General features: G+C 37.7%; 1 protein-coding gene across 1 annotated transcript in view; it reads left to right on the forward strand.

Moving 5' to 3' along the window:
• Nucleotides 1-1,289, forward strand: part of dvl2 (dishevelled segment polarity protein 2) — a gene marked incomplete in the record, with an annotated part of 18,678 nt that extends 17,389 nt beyond the window's left edge. Inside the window, 1 exon segment of the mRNA XM_035675538.1 lies at nucleotides 1-1,289. Coding sequence (XP_035531431.1) covers nucleotides 1-107 — 107 coding nt within the window.
• Nucleotides 1,290-2,546: the final 1,257 nt, after the last annotated feature.

Here is a 2,546-nt window from a genome sequence, read left to right on the forward strand (position 1 = left end):
CGCCCACCCGTGACCTGGGCTCCGTACCCCCAGAGCTGACTGCGTCGCGTCAGTCGTTCCACCTGGCCATGGGGAACCCCAGCGAGTTCTTTGTGGATGTCATGTAGTTTTCCCGTCTGGGTGTTGAGTGACCATTCATGTGAAGTTAGTGTACGGTCCCCACTTGTTTTGACGAGGATCTGGTGGTAGCTTTTGGAGCTCACAAGGGCCTATTGGAATGAGGGCACTTGTTGCAAATTTGGTGAGAACAGGGTTTAACATTGACAAAGAAAATAAGACAAAATTAAAACACAGGTAATGTGGGATATGTTCTGACTGTCTACAAAGTCTAGTTTCTCTCATTCAAATCCGCTGCGCATCACATTCTGTTTTCCAAACCTAAATCTGGAAAGATCAGTTCTACTTTCTTATCTCCGTAGTGTTTGTCTCAAAAAGCAAACTGTCAGTACAGTATTTTGAGTGCCTATCAGAGCTGCTCAGCACTCTGGTTTTAGTCAATATATATATATAATATTTTCGGAAGGGAAGCACCTTCCCAAACCAGCCACTCTTGTCAGAGCTGTCCATCCAGGAAGCGCACAGACCACAGTTTAACACTAGAGGGTGCCAGGTACACTGTGTACTTGAAAAGGATACAATCCTGTATACATATCTGGATCATCATGCCAGATTCATCGGCAGCACAGGAGTATATCGAGTGCCTTACTCTTTGCATTTTTTATTTTGTTTTTTTAGAGACATTTTCACACTCCAGGTACATAAAACAACTCCTATTGTTCCAGCATTGTTTGACAATGAACTTCTCTGTATATATCTACTACTCCTAATGTAAATGCAACAATACAGAACAGCAAGCTCTAATGTGAAAAGAAAATAGGTCCAAAAAATGTCAGGTGAACGTGTGTTTAGTAATCACTGTCTAGGCCTAGTCGTTGAATAACTCTTATTGCGAGGAGTTCTCAGTATGGGACTGTAGAGGCTTAACGGTACTAATAGGTAAAAAAGACGAGATGCTGAAAGCGGTACTTTTTGATTACATATCTTAAGTAACTGCGATCCCAACGCCCAGCTCCTCATGCTTATTTTTATGTTACTGACTCGCATTATTCACCCATTTCATTTTTTGTATGAGTGACTATATAAATCATGTATAACCGAACTATTAAGGTGCTAAATGAAGATTCAACATTTCAAAAAGAATGACATTGACAGTGTCACATTGTTTGATTTCATCACCTTGTTTTGCCACCTTTTGTTTGTGTATTTGAGAATAAATTTGATACATACAACATAGTTCAGACTTAATTATTTTAACAGGGATTCAAGTTTGTGAACATAGAGCACATACTGTACATATCCGGGTTATGGTCAGAATAAAACTGTCTTTTTATTATCCAAAGGGCTGCAGTTAAGTCGTTCTATTTGATTCACTTCTTTAGCCGGACCATCATATACGCACAAATCACTAAGTGTTCAAATAAATATTTCATGAAAGCACCAAAAGTCCTCAGATTTCTCAATTATATTGTCACATAAAGTATCTAAAGTACTGTTTGCAAGTATTTAAATTGTATAATACTTTACATTTATACTTATTTATTTCAGAATATTGCATGATTTACTAGATTTTACACACAAAACATGACCAGTTTGTAAAATGTGTTGCAATGTTACAGATTAAACATGCCACAGGAAGCAGTTGAAATTAGCTCCACCTCACTAACATTACTGTTTACATGTTAATGAGTTAATGAGAGCCAATAACTCTGTGCCTTCACCTACATTTTGGATGCAGAACTTTTAGCTTGTAATTGAATATTTTGTAGTATTAACTACTTTTAGTGAGTCAATAATATCACTGTTTGGTTTTTCTGTCAGTCAAACCTGTTTCCCGAACAAACACTTACCTGTTACTGAAGTTTGCTTTCTTGACTTCAGGCAACTTTACGTCCAAATATTTGGTTGTGTTGATTTGAGCAAGCATCTTATCTGTGTGTGCGTAATCCGACGTGTAAACAATACACAAATCTGTACTTGGTAAGTTTTTTTCGATTAAACTCATAAAATACAGTCACACGTGGATAATAGACAGTTAATTAAGAGTGTTATGAATCGGTCTTCAATTCGGCGTCTATCTGATCCACCAGACAGCACTTACTTTAGTGAGACATCTTCATTATTTAAACGGTCCGCCTCGTTCCCACGCTGTTTTACCACTGAAAGAGCGCGGCGCGACCACATTGTAAGCTTTGTACGGAATACAATTTATCTTTATGGATTTTCATTGCTGCCGAATTGACAAGAAGACTGTCAACATATTACTCCCTTTAGCTTGTGTGTCTAGAGTTACTTGTCATTACGAACATGTAACTAATCGTTAAAATGTAGTATTTCTTAAAGGGAGTTTGGCGCTAGTTCAATTCAAACCTTTAATGTGAATATTTTTTAACTCTTCCATGTACACAAATCAAGATTTTTCCATTGAAACATTGATATAATAATAATAATTAAAGCTGCAAGCAGCGTTGGGTGGGACCTCGCACTCC

Source organism: Morone saxatilis, unplaced genomic scaffold (genome assembly GCF_004916995.1).
Source record: "Morone saxatilis isolate NCDOM2014 unplaced genomic scaffold, NCSU_SB_2.0 Contig4, whole genome shotgun sequence".
NCBI lineage: Eukaryota > Metazoa > Chordata > Actinopteri > Moronidae > Morone > Morone saxatilis.